Source organism: Trichosurus vulpecula, chromosome 1 (genome assembly GCF_011100635.1).
Source record: "Trichosurus vulpecula isolate mTriVul1 chromosome 1, mTriVul1.pri, whole genome shotgun sequence".
Lineage (NCBI taxonomy): Eukaryota > Metazoa > Chordata > Mammalia > Diprotodontia > Phalangeridae > Trichosurus > Trichosurus vulpecula.
In genome coordinates, this window is record NC_050573.1 from 198,185,397 (window position 1) to 198,210,769 (window position 25,373).

At 39.7% G+C, this 25,373-nt stretch overlaps 1 protein-coding gene across 2 annotated transcripts in view; it reads right to left on the reverse strand.

Annotated features, from left to right (window-relative positions):
• The window catches only part of ATP9B (ATPase phospholipid transporting 9B (putative)), a 527,294-nt gene extending 502,410 nt beyond the window's left edge, over window positions 1-24,884 (reverse strand). Inside the window, exon 1 of one of the 2 annotated variants that reach the window (XM_036766185.1) lies at window positions 24,664-24,884. In XM_036766185.1, the coding sequence (XP_036622080.1) occupies window positions 24,664-24,788 (125 nt within the window). In that variant the 5' untranslated portion in view covers window positions 24,789-24,884. The remainder of the gene's footprint in view (window positions 1-24,663) is intronic. The other variant, XM_036766193.1, reaches the window with a different exon arrangement.
• Window positions 24,885-25,373: the final 489 nt, after the last annotated feature.

Sequence of the window (25,373 nt, forward strand, 5' to 3'; positions counted from 1 at the left end):
TACTCAAAGCTTTGCCTAGATTGTTGGCCTCCTTTGTACTCTGTACAAAAAGAGACCCAGTATGCATGTTTCCACTTTCTCTTGTAATAAAATAAGTTACTACTCAAGTCTTTTGGAGTTGTGACTGGTTGACAGGAGATACAGAGAAAAGACTATGGACACCAGGTCAGGGTCTGGCCTTGAATGTGCCACAAAGAGCACTCAAGAAGGGAAAGGCTATGCATCTAGGCAAGAAGAGGTCCTAGATCTATACAAGGACACCAAGATCAGAACAGGTGCCATGTGATAATTTTGTTGCCCACTACCAGTTCCCATGCAGAGTTCCAGGGTAGAGTAAGGACACCTGTACCTATGGGTGGCATTTAGGTTAAAGAGCAGTCACAGACTTTAGGCACTGAATGAAATCAGAATGCTAGAGGGGGAAGAAATGGAAAAGAAATGAGAGCTATGGAAGAAAGGATGGAAAGGAAATTAACAGCCTGGCACAAGTACAAAACCTTGCCCAACCAACAAACTCTCTCAAATTTAAAACGTACCAAATAGAAGCCAATGACTCCATGAGACAACAATAACAAGACAAAGTGAAAAGACTAAAAAACAATTGAAAAAAAGTGCAAGATATCTTGTAGAAAAAACAATTGACCTGGAAAGAGAAAAGAAATAGAAGAATCATTGGATGATCTTAACACCATGATTAAAAAATGAGCAAAAATATTTCAAAAAAATATTAAAACTACCTAGCTATCTTAGAACCAGATGGCAAAGTAGAAATAGAATCCATTAGTTATGTGCTAAAAGAAACCCCAAAATGAAATCTCCAAGAAATATTATAGCCAAAATTCAGAAATTCCAGGTAAAAGAAAAAAATACTATAAAAAACCAAGAAGAAAGAATTCAAGCACCAGAGAATCACACCAGATTTAGCAGCCATTATAATAGATCAAAGAGTTTGGAATAAAATATTCCCAGAAAGCAAAGAACATATAGGCTTAGAGCCAAGAATAACATACCCAGCAAAACTGAGTATAATCCTGTAAGAGAAAAATATATATCTTCAATGAAATAGAGGACTTCCAAATATTCCTGACGAAAAGACCAGAACTGTATAAAAATTTTAGATTGCAAACACAAGAGTTAAGAGAAATATAAAAAGATAAACACCAATGAACAATGATTAAAAAAAACTAAGCAATTAACTCTTTACATTCTAATATGGGAAAATAATACGTGTGTCTCCTCTGAACTGATTATCATTAGGGGTCAGAGGGAGTTTTAGAGTGAGTCTAATTAGACAGAAGGTCTAGGGATGGTTCTATCATGTCTTGATTTTAAGAACGGAAAGACAGGTGAAGAGGAGAGGTAAACAGAGTGGAAAGTTAGGGAAAATTATCTTGTATAATCCAAGTGCCCAAGTACACATCTATACAAAAAGGAGGAGCATACTGGGGGAGGGGAAGGGAAAGGAAAGTTGCGGGAAACTATCTCATAGAATCCAGGTGCCCAAGTATACAACTACATAAGCAAGGAAAAGGAGGTAATAGGAATAGTAGATGCTTGAACCTCACTCTCATATGAACTGGTCAAAGCAGGAAAGAGGACACAGATGTGCGGGCGCGCACACCCACACCCACAAACACACCCACAATTTTGGGGTATAGATTTGAGTACAGAAATACATTTGACTCAACAGGGAAATAGAAGGGGGAAAGGAGCAGGGGAAATTAGAGAGCCAGTAGAGTAAGGGAGGAATTAGTTCTAAGCAAAATAAATCCTAAGAACATTTAAAGGATTTATGGCTCTTCTTGAGGTGGCAAAGAATAGGAATCTGAGGAATTGCTCATCTATTTTGGAACGGCTAAACAAGTTATGGTATATAAATGTAATGGGATACTGCTGTGCTCTAAGAAATAATGAAGGGGATGGTTCAGAGAGACTTATACAAATTTATGCTTGAGTGAAGTGAACAAAATAGGAACAAGTTATACAATGCCAACCATATGGTAAAGACAAAAAGCTCTGAAACATTTCATGATACTAATTAGAAAAATAACCAACATAATTCCAGAGGGCTAATGATGAAATATGCTACCTACCTCTTGATAAGAGAGGTGACAGAGGCAGAATGAGATCTACATTTTTAAGTAATGAGGTAATTTTGCTATACATGTTTACAATGAGGGTTTTATTCTTCTTTCATTCTCTCTTTGGGGATGGGGATGAGGAGGAGGGAGGACATTCAAGTAACAATCTCTTGATTTCGCACTCAGATGTACTCCTTTAGACTTCTCCATCCTGTCCCCAGGAACCTCATCATCCTACAGGACTGCATAAGTGTTGGTGCTCAATCTCCATCCACACCCTCTCCCTAGAACCTTTCTGAAAGAGCTCCTCCCAAAGCCTCCTTTTAAGGTCAGTCTAGCCAGTAACCTCTTTATGTCCCACCCAGCTTCACTCCTCTGGACTTCATGATGCCACTGCCTTCCCCCCCACTGGATTGTAAGTTCCCTGAGGGCAGGGACTATTTATTCTTTTTTATATTTGTATCCTCAGTGCTTAGCACAATGTCTGGCTCACAGTAAGCACTTGGTACATATTTATTGACTGGGGGGTGGGAGTGGATTTTTACTGATTGAAAAAAATGTATATATCATATATGAAAGAAGGGACAGCTGGAGGAACTAATGTTTGCTCTGAAGAGAAAAGAGGAAAAACAATTGGGAGCAAAGGACAGCTGGCTTTTAATCTCTGTGAAATGTTCTTTGGAAGCAGGTCTAAGCTTATTCTTTATGGTTTATACACTGAAGGGCGATCAATAGGTAATAATTTTAAGAAGACATTTAAATTTTAGCTCAATACAATCAAGTCTGAATTTGAAAATATATAAAATTTTAAAAGTAAAACCAAAACTCCACTTACCAATGTAGTTTAATTATAGTATTTGTAGTACCATAATTATATGTAATAGTAATATAATGGTATAATTACAATATACAATACACAAAGTGAACTTTTTCATAAAGTTTTGCATGGATTGTGTCCTATCGAGAGTCACAATTTTAACAAGCTCACTATTAAAAATGAAGTGCATTAAGTAAAGATAATGACTACAAGGATTTTGTTTAGTAACCTTGACTTCAGAAACACAGCCTTTGAACTGGCAAGCAATTTATTCTATTTCAAAAGCAATTTTCCCATTGTGTTATAAAATTTTACCTCAGTATTTAAAAACAATAAGATAATGAATAATGGATTTTTTAATAGCTAGAATGAGGATGAAATCTTAGTTTCTTTGTTGCTTGGTGTCACACACTTAATTGGTTTGTCACTCAAGGGAAAATCAAGGTTTCAGGCAATTAAGTGTAATCCTAGAAACTTTAAAAAAAAGGTAGTGAAAACAATGTGAACAAAGAAGATATCAAAACTCACAGCAAGAATGCTACTAAAGGAAGAAATCTTGACTGAAACATGGCTGCCTGAGGTAAAATAGTAATAATAATATTTAACAACTTTCAAAAAGAAAATCAAGTGCTATATCAAGGACTATAATTTAAATGGATATAAGTGAAGTACCACTGTTTTAAATTCACTTTGGTTCTAATTAACCTAACTTTAAATTGTTTAAATGTTGATAGCTTTAACATTTCTGACCAACCAATTCATATTAAAAGGGAACAGAAGCTTCAATTTCGCATACCTGCCCAAGAAAAAAATAAATATTTTTCCTGACTATATATGTATAAGCACAGAAATGTTCTATGTAGAACAAAGCCAACACAACTAAAATCCTAAAAGTCAGTACAACTAAAACTATTCAGTAATGGAAAATAAGTTCACGTGCCCCTACTACAAACTATAAACTCTAGCCCAAAACAATTTTTCATAGCTTAACAGATAAATATAACGTGATTTTGATAATGCTTATTTTCTATAGCAAAAGAAATCAGCAAGCTCCTTTAAAAAACGCATCTAAACTCCTTATCCATAGACATGAGTGCCAATCCTCATCAAAATGCACAAGAAAACAAAAGGTTAATTTGCACTACTAGTTTTAACCAAACTTTTTCACCAAATTCTTAATTGGAATTCAGAAAGGTTCTAGGGCAGAGGATACTGATGGAGACTGAGCACCAACGCTTATGCAGTCCTGTAGGATGATGAGGTTCCTGGGGACAGGATGGAGACGTCTAAAGGAGTACATCTGAGTGCGAAATCAAGAGATTGTTACTTGAATGTCAATTCAATGACATTCATTCAATTGAATGAACAATCTATACAGTCACAGCAATACCGTAAAGATAATCAGCTGTCAAAGACTTAGTAACTCTGATCAAGACAGTGATCCACAGGGGCAGCTAGGCAGAAGTGAGTAGAGTACTGGCCCTGGAGTCAGGAGGACCTGAGTTCAAATCAGGCCTCAGACACTTGACACACTTACCAGCTGTGTGACCTTGGGCAAGTCACTTAGCCCCAATTGCGCTGCCTTCCTCCCTCCAAAAAAAATAAAAAAGGCAATGATCCACAACTCCAAAAGGCTCATGATGAAAAATATTATCCACATCCAAATAGAAACCAGAAAAATTCAGAATGCAGATAGTAGCATATTTTTTCCTTTGCTTTTTTCAGAATACAGCTAATGTAGTAATGTTTTACATGACTTCATATGTATAATGGGTATCAGATTTCTTGCCATCTCAATGGAAGGGAGTGAGAGAGAAAATTGGGAAATGAAAAAAAAAAATTTTTATAAGTCATAGAAAAAATAAATAAGTAAACCTATGATCCTATTGATACTACATCTGTGTTAACAAACAGTAAAATGGTCAAAACCGATAAGGAACAGTAAAGGGAAAATATAGCACTTTACAATATTTGTGGTGAACAAAGACAATGGCATTTTTATTTTATTCAACTAATGCTTAAGTAAAGAGGCTTACGAGTATTTCAATTATATATTATATTTTACAGGGTTAAAAATCAATTATCTGATAACTGTAAAACTGCAATATAAAATCAAAAGAGGAAATATTACATATGCAAATTTCAATCATAAAATGGATCATAAGGAAACGTCATAGAATACTGTATATAAATTAATAAGAAAACACAGTTGCTTCTCATTGTATTTCTTCCCAAGAGTTCATTCTGCATACTGCCTAACTCCAGTTACATGATCCAAGTATATGCCCCTGTTCCTCCTGATGGAGTATCAGCTCCATCTATATCATCAACTTCTTTATCAGGCTAGCATACCCCAAACTGATCCTTAATTCAGATAGCAGAAGGTCCATTCTCCTACAGCCTCTACTATTAGCAAGTTGTAGTGGAGTCTACAGACTCCCTGGGCCAGATGCTGACAAATGGTCATGACAAAATGGTATTTCTTAATTTTCCTAGCTCTGGCTAAGTGGAAGACAGAATATCTATTTTCACAGTGAGGGGAGCACCGGCCCTGGAGTCAGGAGGACCTGAGTTCAAATCCACCCTCAGACACTTGACACACTTACTAGCTGTGTGACCTTGCCTTCCCCCCTCAAAAACACTAAAAAACAAAAACGAAAACAAAGGACACAGTAAAATCTATCACAATGGCTCTTACTGTTCAAGATTACGAAATCCAATGAAATATCTCATTGGAAAAACCACTGACCTGGAAAATAGATCCAGGAGAGATAATTTAAAAATTATTGGACTACCTGAAAGCCATGATCAAAAAAAGAGCCTAGATATCATCTTTCAAGAAATTATCAAGGAGAACTGCCCTGATATTCTAGAGCCACAGGGCAAAATAGAAATTAAAAGAATCCACAGATCGCCTCCTCAAATAGATACCAAAAAGAAATCTCCTAGGAATATCGTCGCCAAATTCCAGAGCTCCCAGATCAAGGAGAAAATACTGCAAGCAGCCAGAAAGAAACAATTTGAGTATTGTGGAAACACAATCAGAATAACCCAAGATCTAGCAGCTTCTACATTAAGAGATCGAAGGGCTTGGAATACGATATTCCGGAGGTCAATGGAGCTAGGATTAAAACCAAGAATCACCTACCCAGCAAAACTGAGTATCATGCTCCAAGGCAAAATATGGATTTTCAATAAAATAGAGGACTTTCAAGCTTTCTCAGTGAAAAGACCAGAGCTGAATAGAAAATTTGACTTTCAAACACAAGAATCAAGAGAAGCATGAAAAGGTAACCAAGAAAAAGAACAAGAAAAAGAAATCACAAGGGACTTACTAAAGTTGAACTGTTTTGTTTACATTCCTACATGGAAAGATGATGTGTATGATTCATGAGACCTCAGTTATTAGGGTAGTTGAAGGGAATATGCATATATATATGTATATGCATATATATGTATGTGCATGTGTATGTATATATGTGTGTGTGTGTATATATATATAGAGAGAGGGGGGGGCACAGAGTGAGTTGAAGACGAAGGGATGATATCTAAAAGAAATAAAATCAAATTAAGGGATGAGAGAGGAATATATTGAGAGAGGGAGATAGGGAGAGATACAATGGGGTAAATTATCTCGCATAAAAGGGGCAAGAAAAAGCAGTTCTGTAGGAAGAGAAGAGAAGGCAGGTGAGGGGGAATGAGTGAATCTTGCTCTCATCAGATTTGACCTGAGAAGGGAATACCATACACACTCAATTGGGTATCTTACCCCACAGGAAAAAAGGAGGAAGAAGATAAAAAAGGGAGGATGACAGAAGAGAGCAGATGGGGGAGGAGGTAATCAAAAACAAACACTTTTGAAAAGGGACAGGGTCAAGGGAGAAAATTGGATAAAGGGGGATAGGTTAGGGAGGAGCAAAATATAGTCTTTCACAACATGAGTACTGTGGAAGGGTTATACATAATGATACGCATGTGGCCTATGTTGAATTAGTTGACTTCTTAGGGAGGGTGGGTGGGAAGGGATGAAGGGAGAGAATTTGGAACTCAAAGTTTTAAAAACAGATGTTCAAAAACAAAACAAAAGAAAAGTTTTTCATGCACCTAGAAAATAAGATACACAGGCAATGGGGCGTAGTGTAACGGGGGGAGTTAGAGCCGAGCCCTGCCCTCCTCGGATCTCCACGCTCAGGGCCTGCTGAGGTAAACCCAGGGCTCTGAGATACAGGAGGAGTGGTCTCGCCTTTGTTGCCCACGTGGCACTTCCAGCTCTTTGTCTAGGCTTGCTAAGACCACATGGAGCTTCTGGTTCTTTGTCTGGACTGCCTGACCACAGGGAACTTCAGGTTAGCTCGGGAAAAGAAGGGGAGGAGAGGAGGCGGAACCAGGGCAGTCCTAGTGCCTACGTAACCAAAGATATAAAAGATTGCTGCTAACCTGAATAAATCGGAGTTGCTAACCACCTCGGCTCCCGCCCCATTCATTGTCCTCGAGATCAGGTCTTTGCTGGACAAAGGCCTGGGTGTTGGGGGGGAGGGGTAAACAGACCCCAACAAGTTGGGTGTTGGGGGTAGAGGACCCCAACAAGTGGCGTCCAGACGTGGGGCACTGCACGGAGCCACACCGTGCCCACCCACGATCCCCAAGGTGTCTCATTCCAGGAAGAGGACGGAGAAGGGCAGAAGGGAAGACTATGCATGCTCACAGCCTTGGGTCAAGTTCAGATTCTCAGCGGGAAGGTTTCATATCCCATCTCCGAAGCAACCCAGTTTCTACGCTGGTGAGGTAAGGATATTTCCTTCTCAGGGGGCAGTCTGCATCCTTCACAGACTCTAAGGACTTAGAGACATTCTATAGAATACTTCACAAGCTTAGCAAGAAGCAAGGATGCATAATTCATTTGAGAAAAGTTAGGGGCATCATACCACAGCAGCAGCTGCAGCAAACACACCACTACAGCAGCTACATCAAACACAATATACACTGAAGTTCCTCAAAACAAAAGTTTTACAGACAGATGGGGCTACTGGAACAGAGCAAGAGGAGGAACTTGCACACTTGGCAGACTTCAAGGACAAGATACCAGAAAAAGGCAACTTAGACTATGATCAGGAGGAAAGAATGAAGTTTCCTTCGGCCCCTCCCCCAACTCCTCAATATAAATTCAATCCATGCATCTGGGAACATAAAATACATTATATGAAAGTTCTGAAGAAGCTAGTAAGAGAAAAATATCTCCTAAACAACTGGAAGAGACAAACGGGGGATCTACCCCAGATTATCTTAAAGGCAGGGTCTCCACGACCCCAATAAAGCATGGCACCTGCCCTCTGTTATATCAGAGGGCCAAGCACTTTGTGTATAGGATTCAAAAAATCCCCTCTGTGTTTTTTGTCTCTGTGTCTGTGTCTTCGTTTCTGTGTGAGTGTGTAATCTGACACCCTGTAATCTCCATTATCTCTTTCTGTCCCTCCCTGACTCCAGTCTCTTCAGAGGAGCGGGAGGGCGGGGGAGAGAGAAAGAGAGAAAAAAATGTAAACTTTTGGAAAATTGCTGGAAAATAATGCTCTTTCTTTCTCCCTTCATTTTTCAAATCTGCCCAATTTGAATCTGAAGAGAGATAAGAAAGAAAGCGGGAACTTTTCCCTTAAATTTAAGTGAAAATGTGTTCTAATTTGACTTCAGATAAGTCAGAATTTCTTATACTATTTCGCACTAAGGCAAATTCGGGAAATGCATGAATCTCTAAAAAAGAGACACTCTGAGTCTTCCAGTACAAGGAGAAAGGGATATGGTACCACTGGATTTTTTTTTTCCAGAGTCCTACTCACCTTTGACTGGCAAGTTCAAAGTTCTCACTTCCAAAAAAGTTTTAAGTTGTTGGTCATTTTAATCTTTAAGTTTTAAGGTGAAAAGAAAGCCAGCTGGGGAAAGGAAAAGCTGGGTGAGTATGTAATTCATTATTTACTTGAAATGTTTGAGGTAGTTTGGGTCAAGATTAGGAAAGAAAGCTTGTAATTGGAATGCAGAGGCTAGGAGTTGGGGTGGAATTTGGGAAGGAGAGGGAAACTTGTATAAAGGAATTTAGGTGTGGGGGTAGAAACTGCAGCTGAGTCCACGTGGCTCTGGGTCCATGTGCTCTGGGCCACCCCCTCCCCCCCACTCCACCTTAGAAGACTGGGTATGTTAATTAGGAGCTGAAACTAAAAGAAACTTGTAACCTGTAGTTAGTGATGAAAGGCTTTATTGAATCTCTGGGTGTTTACTATAAGAAAGATTTCAATTTGTATAATCATTAAATTTTGTCTATGTAAGGTATGACTGTATTAAAAATATGAAATCTTACTGTTGGTTGAGGAAGCTCCCCACCTGGAAATTAACATAGGCAAGCTCTTTTGTTCTCAAAGGCACTTCCGGGCCCAAAGTAATTTACCTGTGGCTGGGATCTTTATTATGGATAATCTTGAATTCCTCTTTAACTCACCTTTGTCAATCCTCCTCAGCAAGTGAAAAGGATCCCCCTCTTCTCATGCTGAGGTAGACAGAAGGGAGGGGAAACTAAAATGTTTTAGCTTGCTCCTTTTGCTTGAAAGGAAGTGGCTCACCTTTTTCAAATTCCTCAGGCCTTTTGTTAATTCAAACCCTTTTTGTAAAAACGGAAGAATTAGAGTCAGGGATTGGAATGTATAAGATGAAGCTTGGAGAAAGCGGGGTGCAAATAAAGTTTTTCTTTTCTTTTATATGTTCATTCATGGCCAGGCAAGTATTCCTGATGCTTGGGCCAGGGGTAGTGGGTGCTGAAGAATATACAGCTAAATAAATAAAGTGTATTTAAGATATTAATGTATTAATATATGTGATGCATGTATTCATATATTAATGTATTATTATAGAAATACCAGAAGTAATAGGATCAACAATTCCTATATGTGATAACCTAAAATTGTAATTGATATCATCTGAAATTTATTGTTTCTGTATTTCTAAAATTATATTGTATTTCTAAAATTCTCTTAGATTGTGTAATTTGAGAAGACCATTATGCGATTTTAATCTGAGTTTGATATATGTGAATTGGGTGCTTTTAAAAGGATGTGATGAAAGTTTGGTAATTTTAAACTGTCATATTTGGTTTAGAAATGTATTTACCTAGACTGAAATGAGTAGTTCAAATTTTACATACATAATAATGTTTAGGGCACCATTACATTTCTATAATATAAAATTTTTGTTAGAGTTGCATTAGGTTAAGAAGTTGGACAATTGCTGTAACCTAAGAAATTATAACTTCCAAGTTTTGTCTGGAAATTTAGTTGAAATTGTTTTTGCTATAAATCAACTATTTATACAAAGGCCTTGTTGGGTCCTCTTGTAATTTCTGTCAATTCAGGATACACTGTGAACTGTTAAAATGTGGTTTTATAAACAGTAATCTTTTCTTTTACAGTGGTAAGAGTATTGGGCCTTGGAAATTAAAATGTTACCACTAGTGGTTATGAATCAGATTTGATTTGCTTATCCAACTCAGTTATGATCACTAGATTGGTAATTAATTAGATTCTGTTTCAAGTTTTTAAATACATGATAATTGCTTGTGGTGTACTTATATTTCTAAATTTGTTATATTATGCAAATTGATTAACATCGCATTACCTATGCTGTTAGAAAAATAATTCCTCTTACAATCTGGATGTTGTTAGATTAAGAATTGTACTTAATTAAGAAATGGAAGTTGTTAACTGAACCAAGAACTTTTGGATATTCAATCTTGTTTAAAAGTTTTCATTGTTAAGGAATTCTTATGTACAAAGCTTTTAAGTCCTGGTAAACTTTGTTATTGTGATAAAAGTAAATTTAATTGGGTGTGTAATTATAGAAATTAAGTGCCTTCTACATCACAACACCTTTTGACTAGGGAACTTTGTAATGCCTAGGAATTCTGTGCAATATTTGAGAATGAGGACATTTTCCACTAACTTAGCTAATGAATTCCAGTGTTTAAGGGTTAATTTGCTTTAAGGAAAGAGAAAGAGATAGATGTCTTTCATTCTAGAACCTTCTAAATAATTCTCTTCAGAAAGGTTTAGTGAGTATTCCTTTTAACATCAGGAAAAAATTTTAAACTGTTTTAAAGAAGGGAAAGTGGGGGGCAGAGCCAAGATGGCGGCTGGTAAGCACGGACTAGAGTGAGCTCCGTACCCGAGTCCCTCCAAAAACCTATAAAAATGGCTCTGAACCAATTCTAGAACGGCAGAACCCACAGAACAGCAGAGGGAAGCAGGGCTCCAGCCCAGGACAGCCTGGATGGTCTCTGGGTGAGGTCTATTCCACACGGAGCTGGGAGCTGGGAACGGAGTGGAGCAGAGCCCAGCCTGAGCGGCGTGGACGATCCAGACCAGAAGCCGGGCGGAGGGGGCCCTAGCGCCCTGATTCAGTGAGCTGCGGCAGTTACCAGACCCCTCGACCCACAAACACCAAAGACTGCGGAGAAGGTTAGTGGGAAAAGCTGCGGGAGTGGAAGGAGTTCGCGGTTCGGCTTCCAGCCCCGGGGGCAGCGGAGGTGGGGCAGCTACAGCTGTTGTTACTTCCGGCTCCAGGCCCACCTGGTGGGAGGAATTAAGTGGCGGATCAGAGCAGGAGTGCAACAGCCTGCTGAAGATCTAAGCCCAGTCTGGACTGGGGGTCCTTGGGGAAGGAGGAGTGCGGCTCTGACAGAGCTGGCACCTCCCCCCCAAACGTGGAACATAGAACTCGTTAGTCTACAAGCAGTCATACCCCACTGAAAAACTCAAGGGTCAAGTTAGTTGGCTGGGAATATGGCCAGGCAGCGAAAACGCACCCAGATTCAGTCTCAGACTTTGGATTCTTTCTTTGGTGACAAAGAAGACCAAAACATACAGCCTAAAGAAGACAACAAAGTCATAGAGCCTACAACCAAAGCCTCCAAGAAAAACATGAACTGGCCCCAGGCCATAGAAGAACTCAAAAAGGATTTGGAAAAGCAAGTTAGAGAAGTAGAGGAAAAATTGGGAAGAGAAATGAGAAGGATGCGAGAAAACCATGAAAAACAAGTCAATGACTTGCTAAAGGAGACCCAAAAAAATACTGAAAAATACACTGAAGAAAACAACACCTTAAAAAACAGACTAACTCAAATGGCAAAAGAGCTCCAAAAAGCCAATGAGGAGAAGAATGCCTTGAAAGGCAGAATTAGCCAAATGGAAAAGGAGGTCCAAAAGACCACTGAAGAAAATACTACTTTAAAAATTAGATTGGAGCAAGTGGAAGCTAGTGACTCTATGAGAAATCAGGATATCATAAAACAGAACCAGAGGAAGGAAAAAATGGAAGACAATGTGAAATATCTCCTTGGAAAAACCACTGACCTGGAAAATAGATCCAGGAGAGATAATTTAAAAATTATTGGACTACCTGAAAGCCATGATCAAAAAAAGAGCCTAGATACCATCTTTCAGGAAATTATCAAGGAGAACTGCCCTGATATTCTAAAGCCACAGGGCAAAATAGAAATTGAAAGAATCCATCGATCGATCGCCTCCTCAAATAGATCCCAAAAAGAAATTTCCTAGGAATATTGTTGCCAAATTCCAGAGCTCCCAGATCAAGGAGAAAATACTGCAAGCAGCCAGAAAGAAACAATTTGAGTATTGTGGAAACCCAATCAGAATAACCCAAGATCTGGCAGCTTCTACATTAAGAGATCGAAGGGCTTAGAATGCGATATTCCGGAGGTCAATGGAGCTAGGATTAAAACCTAGAATCACCTACCCAGCAAAACTGAGTATCATGTTCCAAGGGAAAATATGGAGTTTCAATAAAATAGAGGACTTTCAAGCTTTCTCAGTGAAAAGACCAGAACTGAATAGAAAATTTGACTTTCAAACACAAGAATCAAGAGAAGCATGAAAAGGTAATCAAGAAACGGAAATTGCAAGGGACTTACTAAAGTTGAACTGTTTTGTTTACATTCCTACATGGAAAGATGATGAGTATGATTCATGAGACCTCAGTATTAGGGTAGTTGAAGGGAATATGCATATATATATATGTATATATATGTATGTATATATATATATATATATGTTTATGTATATATATAAGTGAATGTGTATGTATGTATATATCTATGTGTATATATATGTATGTGTATGTATGTGTATATATATATATATGTGTGTTTATATATACATATGTAAAAGAGAGAGAGCAGACACAGGGTGAGTTGAGGATGAAGGGAAGATAGCTAAAAGAAATAAAATGAAATTAAGGGATGAGAGAGTAACATACTGAGAGAGGGAGATAGGGAGAGATAGAATGGGGTGGATTATCTCGCATAAAGGTGGCAAGAGGAAGCAGTTCTATGGGAGGAGGGGAGAGGGCAGGTGAGGGGGGAACCTTGCTCTCATCAGATTTGGCCTGAGGGGGAATACCATACATACTCAGTTGGGTATCTTACCCCACAGGAAAGAAGAGGGAGGAAGATAAAAAAAAATAAAAGGGGGGAATGATGGAGTGGAGGGCAGATGGGGGTGGAGGTAATCAAAACAAACACTTTGGAAAGGGGACAGGGTCAAGGAAGAAAATTCAATAAAGCGGGATGGGTTGGGAAGAAGCAAAATGTAGTTAGCCTTTCACAACATGAGTATTGTGGAAGGGTTATACATAATAATACATGTGTGGCCTAGGTTGAATTGCTCAACTTCTTAGGGAGGGTGGGTGGGAAGGGAAGAGGGAAGGGAATTTGGAACTCAAAGTTTTAAAATCAGATGTTCAAAAACAAAAAAAGTTTTTGTATGCAACTAAAAAATAAGATACACAGGCAATGGGGCGTAGAAATTTATCTTGCCCTACAAGAAAGGAAGGGAAAAGGGGATGAGAGGGGAGGGGGGTGATAGAGAGGAGGGCTGACTGGGGAACAGGGCAACCAGAATATATGCCATCTTGGAGTGGGGGGGAGGGTAGAAATGGGGAGAAAATTTGTAATTCAAACTGTTGTGAAAATCAATGCTGAAAACCAAATATGTTAAATAAATAAATTGCATTTAAAAAAAAAAATAAAAAATAAAGAAGGGAAAGTACTTTTGAAAAATGCTCTGTAAACTCTTTTTGTATGATTTTCAGAAGGCCTGCTGAATTTCCACCTGTAAGCTAATTGGTTGCACTTTTCTGTGAGTTTTCCAAGTTCTGGGTGAGATGATATGATGCTTTTTTTTTATGGCAGATCTCTGTAATCAGAAATAAGCCAGTAGTGACAAAAGGGAAGGTATCTGCCAGAATCTGTTACCACTGTGAAAGAAGTTGGTTTTATGGGAAAAACAGAAAATTGGATAAATACAAATATGTGATCTTGTTTTAATCAAATGACTGGTAACATTGGTACCAGTATAGCCAAATGAAAGATAATATGGCTTCTAAAGTATAAATGGGAATAATTTGGGAAAAAGGGAAAAGAAGTTTTATGAGACAATATTGTTTACAAATGTAAGGTTGAATCATTATCCCATAGACTAAGGCTGGGATTTTAAAGTTACATTGTATCTATGTGAGATAGAGTCCCTAGATGTTTTAAAGTGATATGAGTTATTAGGTATTAATTCAAATAGTGTAATTAATCACTGGAACTAAATCAGAGACATCTTCAGTTTAGGGAAAAGAATTTCAATGTAAGTCTCTTTAGGAGAGAGAAGTTGTAGAATATTTCTGTACTGACGGGAAAAGTTAAATGTGGATTTGAATTCATCCCATCATCTAAAACATAAAGATAAAGTTGTATGGTTCGATTCTTTCAGATCAGGCATTATTAGAAAAGGATAGAAAAATAGAGGAGAAACTGATGCAAATGTGTTAGAGCAGTAACTTACGATCTTAATGGGAAGATTTTATGAACAAGGGAGGAAATGCATGCAAGCTACTTAGAGCTAGCTTTAAGGATGTTCCTTAGGCAATAGTCACTGATAGTTGGAACTTGCCATTCAAAGACTTAATGGGACCGTTAACTGACTGTTTTTCTGAGTCTAACTCCAGGTGTGAGTATCAAGGAAGACTGACCCAAGATGCCAGCAGCCCTGTGCGAGGGCAAGCATGAGCTGCAGGTATGATTTCTTGGCAGAGTTGAGAGGGCAACTGTTCAGCCTGTGCTGAGGTGGGACCCTTTTGACCTGATGCCTTAACTGAAACCTGGCAGGCTAAGCCTGATTCAATGCAGCTTGCAGTTTGACACAGCCTCTGCCTAGAGTTTACAGGAAGCTGGGAAAAATATGGTCCCCTTACTGTGTCCCTACTCTCTTGGGGGCAAATTTCTATTATCAGAAGGTTTTGTAAGTACAGTGAAAATCTATTAATATTAATTATGGAACATCTTAGATTACTATAGGACTGGGAGCAGTGTTTTTGTATAGGTATAAGTTAGATTTTTTTTTTCTTGGTAATGGTGTGGAGACAATTAGGTCAAGGGCTTGTGAGAATATTTTGCTATTTGGTTTATATTAAGCTTGTCTAAAGCTTTGTTACAGTTAGTAATGTTAAAAGAAGAATGGCTTGTGTATTACCCTGTAAATACCATCAAAGAAACATGGCATGACAAAAGTTTATGACATTGTATGTACTGTGATAATTTAATGTGTTTATGTATGTGCTGAAGCCTGTTAATTCCTTAAGTGAGATATCATCCTCCTGGTGGGGAAATTAATAATGAGTGAATGTAAAATATAAGAAACTGGGTTCTGATGTGAATTTCTTAAACAGAACAATTGGTCAAGGTTCCAATTTGGAATTTGTAAAATGATCAGGGTTATAAGGATTAGGATAACTTAAAATTGTGCTAAGATTACTCTTGTAGGAGAATGGACAGAAAGCTGGTTCCTGCAAGAAGAGAAGAAGAAGCCTCTGTGCTGGAGATGACTGGAACAGATACCAAGAACCAGAAGATTTCATTAACGATGCCCTCTGCCAGACAGCTGCATACGAAAAGAACTTTTTGAATCTTAAAGAGACAATTACATTTTTATTTCTTTTTTGAGTCCGTGTATCTACATTCACAAAGGGGACTGCCCCCTTTGATTTGTCAATGCATCACTCAATCTTTCCCATGTTTACTTACAAGGGAATAGTTAAAGGAAAAAATTCAGATGTATCTATTAGTGGTGAGGTGTCTGCAAAAAACAAAAAGGGGAAGTCATTGACTGGAATACTGATTGAGTGGAATATTGAAGTAGCAAAACAATTATTGATTATTGATAGTTTGGCAAAACAATTATTGATTACTGACAGTTTCAAAAAATTATTGATATTTTCAAAACATTTACCCATTTTGTAATGTATTCTTGACTATTTTCCATACAGTACCTTATGTTCTTTGTTTGGTCATAATAAGTTTTTGTCTACCCTGTGTCCTTAGGATAATGAATGCTATGTTTAAGACTTATTTCATAATCAGAACATTACAGCAGAATTACCCAGTTGTTGCAATCGGCCACTGAGGAAGAAAAAGCAGCACATGAGAACTTACAAACTGACAGTGTTATAGAAGACTTTCTGAGTCATTAAGACCTTTTTAACCCCCAATTTACTTACTCACGTTTTAGAGACTGTGGCCATTGTGGGGGCCTTGCCTTTTTTTGCTATGTTGTTGCACTCCTTTAGTGCTGAGGATGTGTCTTGGGGCCCTGTATACAGCCATTGATTCAGTACGCGTTGACTCTTGGCGCAAAAACAAAAAGGGGGAGTTGTAATGGGAAGAGTTAGAGCCAACCCCTGCCCTCCTCGGACCTCCTGAGGTAAACTCAGGGCTCTGAGATACAGGAGGAGTGGTCTTGCCTTTGTTGCCCACGTGGCACTTCCGGCTCTCTGTCTGGACTGCCTGACCACAGGGAACTTCGGGTTAGCGGGAAAAGAAGGGGAGGAAAGGAGGTGGAACCAGGGCGGTCCTAGTGCCTACGTAACCAAAGATATAAAAGTTTGCTGCTAACCTGAATAAATCGGAGTTACTAACCACCTAGGCTCCCGCCCCATTCACTGTCCTCGAGATCAGGTCTTTGCTGGGTAAGAGATCCCAACAAGTTGGGTGTTGGGGGTAGAGGACCCCAACAGCATAGAAATTTACCTTGCCCTACAAGAAAGGTAGGGAAAAGGGGATGGGAGGGGAGTGGGGTGACAGAAGGGAGGGCTGACTGCGGAACAGGGCAACCAGAATATATGCCATCTTGGAGTGGGGGGGAGGGTAGAAATGGGGAGAAAATTTGTAATTCAAACTCTTGTGAAAATCAATGCTGAAAACTAAATATATTAAATAAATTAAATTTAAAAAAAAAAGAATATGAAATCCAACCTTAGGAGCTCTTCCAGTCCCAGTACTATTAAATTTAGCTGAATCTCAGTTTTTTCTGGCATTTTTGATGGCTTCAACTAATCTATTTAGAATAGTATCATGCCATCAGATAACAGTCCCACTCAGTTGAACACCACAGTGGCAGAGGACATGTGGCAGCATTTCATTTGCTACTCCACACCAATGACAGCACTTATTTCCAGAGTCAAATTTCACGGCCCCATTTAATAGGATACAGTCCAGGCTGGCTCTGTGAATGAATCACCCATCTGTAAATTGTAGAAAGGATCCCATTTTCATTTAAAAAAAAAATTGAGGCAACAGCCACAGAGGTAATAGAATATATTTCTTTTTGAAAAATTTTGAAAAAAAAAAAAGATTTTGAAAATTGTCATAATATTTACCCTTTGAAACTGAAGTTAATAAATATTCAGGAAATAAAGGAAATTGTATCCATTATATCTGTAGAGACCACAAGGCATCTGACATCATCTCTCATGTCAGGAGCGAATTTCAAAAATCCATCTATCTAATCCAATCTATACCCTATGGATGATACAAATATGGACTTATATGACAAAAAAAAGTTAAAGGTAACTATACTAGCTTATAGGAAGCAGGTAGGTGGCTCAATGGATAGCATGCTAGGCCTGGAGTCAGGAAGACTTGAGTTCAAATCCTCCCTCACACACTCACTAGCTGTGTTACCCTAGGTAAGTCACCTGTTTGCCTTAATCCACTGGAGAAGGAAATGGCAAACCACTACAGTACCTTTGTCAAGAAAACCCCATACAAGGTCATGAAGAGTTGGACACAACTGAACAACAGCAACAACAAATTCTAGCTTACTTACTTTTCTGAATGAAAAGGACGTCAGAGATTACCTAATTTAGTTGCCTTGTTTTACAGATGAGGAAACTGAAACCCAAAGCAGGTCCTCTGATTTAAATCCTCTCTTCTTTCTATTATAACCATGTTGCCTCTTCTCTCTCACACACTTCATTATACAATTTTCCCCAATAATCTTCAGCATTATCCCCAGAAATCAGTTATAACTGAACATAAAAAGTTTTGTTCACACCCTCCTCCCGCCAAATTCTGATCTTTCTTCAAGGTCCAACAACTCAAGAGGGTTTTCTTCCACAAAGCCTTCTCAGACCATTTCAATCTCCAGTGATCTCTTGCTCCCCTAAATTAAAAACACTTAACTTTCTATATTACATTTCACAATTAATCTACCTAGTCTGGGCCCCCATCTCTTCTTATCTAGACACATTACAAACATCTTGTAATCACTCCCTCTGCACAAACCTCTCCTCACCCCAATCCATCCATACTGCTGCTTAATTGGTATTCCTAAGGTCTGACCACATGCACTCAACTGCTTGCCCCAAGGATCAAATACAAATTCCTTTATCATTTAAGGCCCTTAGCCTACCTTTCCAGCCTTACTACACATTACTCCCCTTCAAGTACTCCAGTCCAGCCAAACTGGCCTTCTTTCAGGTCTTCACACAAATAATCCATCTCCTTCTTCTGTATCTTTGCACAATCTGTCCCTCCTATGTGTAATGCATTTCTTCAACTCTACCTCTAAGAATCATGAAAAAAAAATGCTCTAAATCACTACTGATTAGAGAAATGCAAATTAAAATAACTCTGAATTACTACCTCACACCTATCAGATTGGCTAATATGACAGAAAAGGAAAATGCCAAATGCTGGAGGGGATGTGGGAAAACACTGACTAAAGCACTGTTGGAGCTATGAACTGACCCAACCAATCTGGAAAACAATTTGGAACTATACCCAAAGTGATGGAATCCTAATAAAGCTGCCCCCAGCCCCAACATTTAACTTCCTTATGGGCCCCACTGAACAGCAGGCATGTCCTGATTTAACCACACAATCTGGCTTTTAACCACACCTCAGGTGCCCAGACTCAATACAGCCACTGCCCCCAAACTCAATAAAGCCATTGCCCCTAGCTAGGCACTGCCCCCACCCAGATCTAATCCACACATTTGAACTAGTGTGTTCTTATACTCAACCACAATCACATCATCCATTTAGCCCAAGACAGGACCAAAATACCTAACTATCCATCTTGATCAGACAGGACCACAATAGCTAGCCAATCAGAAGGCAGCATGACCAGGATATATGACCACCAAACCGTAGAAAGGACCCCTCCCTAATACCCAATCCCTTAACAAACCCCTCCTGCCTTTTTAATATTCATAATTTCTGTTATGTAATCATCATCAATACACTACAAATTCTCCTGTGTTGTCTTACTAAGTTGCTGGTTCCTCTTGGAACTTAGCCTAATTAATAAGAAGCCTCAATCTCAATAAATGCCTGTACTTGGATTAGAGGTTGTCTGACTCTGAATTCTTTGAGACGATGACGCTATGACACATCATGAAATTGCAACAAAGGAGCTTTATACTGCATGCCCTTTGATCCACCAATATCACTACTAGGTCTGTATCCCAAAGAGATTATTACAGAAAAAAGGAAAAGAACCTGTAATACACAAAAATATTTATAGCAGCCCTTTCTTGTGGTGGCAAGGGATTAAAAATTGAGAGGAAGACCATCAATTGGGGAAAGGCTGAAAGAGTTGTGGTATATGATTGTGATGGAATTCTATCATGCTATAAGAAATGATGAGCAAGATGTTTTCAGAAAAACCTGGAAAGAACTATATGATGCAAAGTGAAGTGATCAGAACCAGGAGAACATTGTACACACTGTACCGTACTGTAAGATGATCAACTGTGAATGACTTAGCTATTGTCAGCAATACAATGATCCAAGACAATTTCAAAGGATTTATAAAGAAAAATGCTATCCACTTCGGAGAAAGAACTGTAGTTTGAATGTGTATCAAAGCATACTTTTTTTAACTTTATTTTTCTTGGGGGCTTTTTTGTCTGTTTTTTCTTTCATAACATGACTAATATAATAATGTTTTCCATGATATCACATGTATAACCTATAGCAAAATGCTTGCCTTCTCAGTGAGGAAGAAGAAAAGAGAGGAAGAAAATTTAGAACAAAAAATTTAAATTGAAAATGTTAAAAAAAATTTACATGTAACTGGAGAAAAATTAAATATTTAAATTTGTTTAAAACCTGGCCTCAGACCTGTAGTAGCTGAGTAACCCTGAGCAAGTCATTTCACACTTTTTGCCTCAGATTTCTCATCTATAAAATTACCTGGAGAAGGAAATGGCAATGCCAAGAAAATCCCAAACGCGGTCACAAAGAGTGGTACACAACTGAAAAATGACTCAACAGCAACAAATTTACTTCAGTAGCAAACAGCTGCCTAACTTGGACTTGCAGTCAGGAAACTTTTTTTTGCCTCTGCTACTCATTTTCTTAAGTGATCATTCCAAAGTAGCCTAACCTCACTAAATCTGTTTGTTATCTATAAAATGGAGATAATACCTATCTCACAGGTTCGTGAGCTTCAAATGAGGTTATACACAGAGAGATTTAGAAACTTTAAAGCGCTCTATGTTGCTTATTGTTGTTGTTATTCACATGTCCTAGTAAGTAGATGGCTGGCCTCAGAGTCTGGTAAACCTGGGTTCAAATCCTGTGCTAGCCATATACTGGTTGTTTGATCCTGGGGAAGTCTCTTAACTTCCCAGTACCTCGGTCAATTCTTTAAGATTAAATAGACAAGCAAGTAACACTCTACACTGGAAAAAGAAGTGTATGACTTCTTTGACTCTAAGCCAAAGAAAAATTATTACTTGTTATTTAAGTATCAAGTAAACTTTCATGTTTTTATGCCTTATCTCCATAATTTCCTTGAGAAGAGTGACAATTATATTTCTCTAAATGCCTCAAAAATGTAAACATAAGCACTCAAAGGTCTCTTCAAGATCTACAACTCTATTAAAAAGGAAGAAGAAATATTCCATAATTTTACCAAGGGCCACTGAGGCTTCAAGTCAGCTAATCTTTCCTATCCCAGTTTCCCAACTGACTGAATTTAAAAGAAAAGGGGCAAGAAAAGAAACAGTTTTCACTGCCTATTTCTGTTGAGTCCTGGAGCAAGACAGGGTAAGCTAGCATAAGAATTCCTGTTTTCCCCAGACTCAACAAGTTCCTTCAGCACCTAGCTACCTGCTAGTATTCTAACACAGATTTAGAGCTGAAAGAGACCTTACAGATTATCTAGAATCACACTTTCATTTCACAACTGGTAATCTGAAGGCCAAAAAGGTGAAACTGTCTTACCCAAGAAGTCACTTAGGTAGTAACTAGCAGAGTCTAGATTTGAACCCAGGTCTTCATACTCTAATTCCAATATTCTATCCATCTGCCAATCAAAGTACCACCCCAAATCAAACAGCTAGAGTAAAGTGGTATACCCGTCCCTCAATTTATACTACTAAGCAATTTAAAGCTATACTAAGCAATCACTATGCTAAAAAAAAATTATTCTTCAAAAATTCAGAAATAGCAGCCTAAAACATTTCTATACAATTTCTTCCAAGTGGTATAAGTAGCACACAAAAAAGTCAATTTCACATCTTTAATACAAAAGATACACCATAAATTCAATAAAAAGTCTCCATCATGAAGAAAAAATCAGTGTTCCAGAAAGGACTATCAACTAAATGTAAATTTAACTAATTAAAAAAAAGAATGTCTGAAGTATGTGGACAACATTTACATTATACAATCATTCTAATTACAGCAGTGGTAATAGTCATATAATTAGTAAACATTTACTAAACACCTACTAGATGCTGGACAATATGCTAAGCACTGGGGATTCAAAAAGAGGCAAAAGACAGTCCCTGCCCTCAACTAGCTCATAATCGAATGGGAGAGAAAACGAGATGGATGAAGAGGGGAAAAAAAATAAGAGTGGGAAGGCACTAGAATCAAAGAGAGGTTGGGAAAGGCTGACTGTGGAAGGTGAAATTTTATCTAGGACTAACAGGAAGTCAAGTTGAGGAAGGAGGGCATTCTTGGCATGGAGGGACAGCCAGGGAAAATGCCCAGAAATTAGTGATGAAGTGTCTTATTTGAGGAACAGCAAAAAAGCCAGTATTGGAGAGGAAGGCATAAAATTGGAAGGGAGAAGGAGGCTAGGTAAGTAGTATAGAAGTGACATGGTCAGAGAATTCCAATAGCTGAAACTCTCTCTCTGTAAGAAGTAGAGCAGCTAGAAACTGCTAAAGATAGATGGATAACAAAAGGTAGTTTTTATTATAGGACATCAGATCCCAAAGAAGACAATTCAATTCAAAAAACATTTATTCAGCACCTACTCTGCGCCAGGCACTGTGAGAAGTAAAATATAAACTCCAAGCCTAATACCACGTCTAAATAAAACTTAAGTGGATCTGGCTGTAAATACTCCTGGACTGAACAATACCTAAAGTTAGTGTCTGGTCCCCTATATTGAAGGGGAAAACAGACAAAAGATGCCAAAACACCCTCGAGTCTCAAAAGGGAAAAGGGGAATGGTGCCTGACCTTGGCCAGAAGCCCTACTCTGAGGAGCAAAATAAAACATATTTGGAGATATGATCTGAGCCCATAATGCATTAGCATTTTGTATCTTCATCCCAGTCACAGACTAAGGAAATTCTACACTTCAACAAAAAGCGGTATTTACTCACCGCTAAAGGGATATCTTCATTACAAGCATTTTCTTCACAAAGTAAAATTACAGGTAATAAGATAGCTCATTATAACAAAAAATTATGATTATGCATTAACAAGTTGAAAAATGGATATATAATAAAATAATCTAGCTTAAAGCAGAAGTCAGTAGTGTAGCTAAGGCCAAGGAGTTTTTCCATTCTATCACTTGCTTCTCCCCACCCTTTCTCAGAAGTAGAAGAGGACAGCACTAGAAAAATCACTAGTGGATAAAGTCACAAAGCCCAGTTCCACCACAGGTTGGCACTCCAGCTAAGAAAAGCCTACAAAAATAAAGTCTATCAAGATTTGTAAACTGAACTACTTACAGAAAGACTAGAAATTCATGAAGTAAAAATCTCAAGGACTCCGAAAGCATTTTTTTCCTTTTTAAAAGTTTCTTATCTAGTTCAGTTGTTTTTTTATCTAGTTTCATCTACCACCAAAAAAAAGGTAAGTTAAAAGGTATGAGATAGGAATGATGTAATATACTAAAGGGGCAGAAGGTAGCAGCAATAAGATAAAAAGAACACTGAAGGGATTAAGAGTCACCATGAGGTTCTAGTTCCAGTCCTCCCATTCACATGTCTTTTAACTTTTTAAAGTCTCATTGTCCTTAATTGTAAAATGAAGGACTGGCTTTCTAAAGTTCACTTTAAAGTCTAGAATTCTACTGGGAGGGAGGAGTTAGCATAATTCTGCCACCAATCACCGCTGACTTCAAGCCATTGGTCTGCCAGAGGGACAAAGAATATGATCCTCATAATCTACTTTGCTGAAAGCACTTTACAACTATAAACTGAAAAATGAAAAGAATGTCTCCTTATAAAAGCTGAGTTATTGCCGGAGTTATACTTTGCAAATATGCGAAACCACGAGGTCTTCAATGACTTTATCATGGACTGGGTACTTTTTTTAATTAAGAGAAATATTTCTCCCTCCTAACAGATATTGGGTGAAAACTCATCTAAGAAGTGTTTAGATAAAACCAATTACTTTATTTCAGCTTCATGACAAATGTTTGTAAGGTCAGCCAAGGAGGGCCATTTATTCTTTACACTAGGCACTTTCCTAAATTACCCAAGGAATGGCAAGGTCAGGGCTGGATCCACCAATACAGACATTTCTGAATGCATTCGCTGTTTCCATGACCCTCCACACTGGGTATCGTGAGGGGGAATCTGAAGTATTCACACAGTGCACAAAGCATAGAATAAACTTCACCCGGCCCGGTGTCCGGCCGCTCTAGACACGCAGAAACACGAGCCAATGACTTAGTCCTGCCGAGCCGGCCCCTGCCCGGGAGGAAAAGGAAGCAAGCACCGCCAGCAGCATCACCCCTACCGCCTTCACCTCCTAACTCTGAGTTGGAAGCAAAACCAAACCGAGGCCTAGTTGCCTGGGCAGTTCGGGGGTGAGGGGAAGGTGGATCGCGGAGAACCCGGAGAGCAGCTCGAGTTCTAGGGCGGCGGTCAAGGGCGGACCTCCCTGCAGGGGTCGGGCCCGGAGGCCCCGCCCCGGGGATGCTCGGGATGGGCCAGGTGAGCGCCCGCCCCCGCCCCAGCCACCATGCTGGGGCCCGGGTCGGGGCCCCCAGGACGCGCGGCAGCCTGCCCGAGAGCGGACATCGCCGGCCCGAGGCTGGGAGCTAGGGAGAGAGGGGACAGCGGGAGGACCGACGGGCGGGGGTGGAGAAAGGGGAAGGGGAAGGGGGGCGTCTGACCCCGCCCTCGCGGTTACCTGTTATGCCGCTCGCCCCCAGGCCCGGACCCCGCGGCGCTGTAGTAGGCCGCTCGTTTGCGGTTGGCGGCTACTGCCGCCACAACGGCGCTGCGCACTGGGTACAGCGGGATCTGGTCCGCCATGTTCCGGCCGCCCCCCCCAGCCGCCGCCGCCGCCGCCGCCGCCGCCGCCGCCACCTCCTCTTCCTCCTCCCCCTCCCGTCCCCTCCCCTTCTCTTCTCCTCCTCCCCCCTCCCAGAGCCAGGAACGGGCGCGTCATCCGCACGCGCACGCCTCGAGGAGGTCTCCAATGAGAAGGCGGATCCCTCCCTATAGGCCTCTTCCAGGGTGACGTCACGCGCCGATGAAGGCGCGGAGCGCGAGAGAGGCTCGACCCATCGCGTCTCTTCCCTAGCTGGAGAAGTTAGGGCATGGGCGCATGCGCTTGTGTCAGAGCTCGGGGCTTGGCGGAGCAGCTGGAATGTTTGAATGGAGGCATGCATGCTCGCCAGTTTCTACAGCCAAGGTTGGATGGAAGTGTCTTTAGCAACGGGAACCAGAAGAGCGACTCCTGGCACAAGTGCAATAGTCCCACATGGACCTAGCCCCTCTCTTGAGTGGTCGGCTATTTTCGTCTCAGTTTGGAAAACACGATCCACCCCCTGGCCTCAGGGCAGCTGGGGCTGCATTTTGGGGAGTGTCGGCCTGCAAGTTGCTAAGGCCTTAGGC